The sequence below is a fragment of the Perognathus longimembris genome, chromosome 13 (assembly GCF_023159225.1).
Source record: "Perognathus longimembris pacificus isolate PPM17 chromosome 13, ASM2315922v1, whole genome shotgun sequence".
Lineage (NCBI taxonomy): Eukaryota > Metazoa > Chordata > Mammalia > Rodentia > Heteromyidae > Perognathus > Perognathus longimembris.
Genome location: NC_063173.1, coordinates 50,823,971 through 50,826,210, shown reverse-complemented (window position 1 = coordinate 50,826,210; position 2,240 = coordinate 50,823,971). Strand labels below are relative to the sequence as shown.

Here is a 2,240-nt window from a genome sequence, read left to right as displayed (position 1 = left end):
TGTTGAGATCTGAGGATGGATGTTTGAAGCCAACCTGGACAAGAAAGGCCATGAGATTCTTATCTCCAGTTAATCACCAGAAATCCTGGAGATGGTGATGTGGCTCAAGTGGTAGAGAACTAGCCTTGAATAACATTCTTCCAGGACAGCACATAGTCTCTGAATTCAAGCCCCAAGGCCCATAAGAAATAGGTTCAGATTTATAAGATTATGAGTGGACATAAACAGTAAAATATAAAATGATACAGTTCATCAATATAAAAGTACTTAAAATTTTCATATATGAAAATGATGATTTCCATATAGACTTTTATTAATCAGTAAAGTTATATTAATTCTATCTTTAGTTCCTTTTTTTTCTACCAGCTCAGGGGCTTAGACTCAGGGCCTGAGCACTGGCCTTGGCCCCTTTTTACTCAAGGCTAACATTCTACCACTTGAGTCATAGTGCCAGTTCTGTTTATGTGGTGCTGAAGAATCAAACCCAGGGCTCATGCATGCTAGGCAAGCACTCTGCCACTAAGCCACATTCCCAGACCATTAATTCTATCTTTTTTTTTTTTTTTTTTTTTTTTTTTTTTTTTGCCAGTCCTGGGCCTTCGATTCAGGGCCTGAGCACCATCCCTGGCTTCTTCCCGCTCAAGGCTAGCACTCTGCCACCTGAGCCACAGCGCCGCTTCTGGCCGTTTTCCATATATGTGGTGTTGGGGAATCGAACCCAGGGCTTCATGTATATGAGGCAAGCACTCTTGCCACTAGGCAATATTCCCAGTCCCATTAATTCTATCTTTAAAACAACTTCTGTTATATAGTTATTTTTATGCAATACAAGATTTTGTGCCATCATTGGACCATAAGAATTAAAAAATTTTCAAAGAACAGTAGACTGGCTTATGATTCCAATTAAATTATTCCACAGATGAGAGATGGAGAGGTAAATGTAGAAGGAAATGTTTCCATGGTGAAAGAATTTGTCCTGCTGGGATTCTCTGACCTTCCATACCTCCAGGGGTTCCTCTCTGGCATATTCTCCATAATTTATGCAATAATCCTAATTGGAAACAGCCTGATCATCATTCTAACTATGGTGGACCGTGTTTTACAAAAACCCATGTATTTTTTCCTGGCCAATTTTTCAGCTCTGGAAATCTGTTACGTGTCAGTCACTCTGCCTAGGCTTCTGGTCAGCATGTGGACACAGGATAGAAACATTTCTCTGCTGGAATGTGCTACCCAGCTGTGTTTCTTCTCAGTCCTCGCAGCCACTGAGTGTCTTCTCCTGGCTGTGATGTCCTATGACCGCTATGTGGCCATCTGCAACCCTCTCCACTATCCTCTTGTCATGAACCCAAAGAAGTGCACTCAGCTGGCAGCCGCAGCCTGGCTCAGTGCCATGCCAGTCCAGATAGGACAGACGTGTCAAATATTCTCTCTGCATTTCTGCCATTCCAACCAAATTGACCACTTCTTCTGTGACATACCTCCCATGATGAAGTTAGCTTGTGGGGACACCTCTGTGCATGAATTGTCTGTCTATGTAGTAGCGATGTTGTTAGCTGTGGTTCCTTTTCTGTTGATACTTGCTTCTTACAGCAAAATCATTTCTACCATTCTGAGGCTACCTACAGCCCAAGGACGGGGTAAGGCCTTCTCTACCTGCTCTTCCCACCTTCTGGTTGTGGTTTTATTTTATGGATCTGCTAGCATTACCTACTTCAGGCCAAAGTCCAGTCATTCAGCTGGAATTGATAGATTGCTTTCTCTTTTGTACACCATCTTGATTCCTATGTTCAATCCAATGATTTACAGCCTTAGGAACAAGGAGATGATTGCTGCTGTGAAAAAATTATTACTTAAAACATAGTTCATGATTTACTTGGAGCTGTTTATATTGTCTTATACATATCAAAGAAACCTCTTTCCTTCCCTACCTTATGAATATATCACGTATTGATTATGATATACCTTTGTTACATATGAATATGACATGTGACATTTACTGCTAGAATGAATAGTGAGCAAATTTATCTGTGTGCAATGGTCTATGCTTGAGGAAAATAATTTCTTGTAAATTAAAATTTAATCTCTCAAGTTTTCAATGCTAATAAATAAGCAGACTTCAAAATGTTTATTTGGCTTCTATTTAGTTTTTTTCTTTGTAAATTATCCCTTCTAGAAATTTTTGGATAGTGATAAGTGTAATGCTTAGTTAGAAAGGTTTCTAGAGTCTCATATACGCC

At 39.8% G+C, this 2,240-nt stretch overlaps 1 protein-coding gene across 1 annotated transcript; it reads left to right on the top strand.

Moving 5' to 3' along the window:
* The first annotated feature begins 919 nt into the window (after positions 1–919).
* On the top strand, positions 920–1,864 carry LOC125361811 (olfactory receptor 10AG1-like). Its single transcript, XM_048360412.1, has one exon. The coding sequence runs from the start codon at positions 920–922 to the stop codon at positions 1,862–1,864; it is 945 nt and encodes a 314-aa protein (XP_048216369.1).
* Positions 1,865–2,240: the final 376 nt, after the last annotated feature.

What these genes read in the sequence shown, in the direction of transcription:
- LOC125361811 (XM_048360412.1), top strand. Translation starts at nt 920, where the DNA reads ATGAGAGATGGAGAGGTAAATGTAGAAGGAAATGTTTCCATGGTGAAA.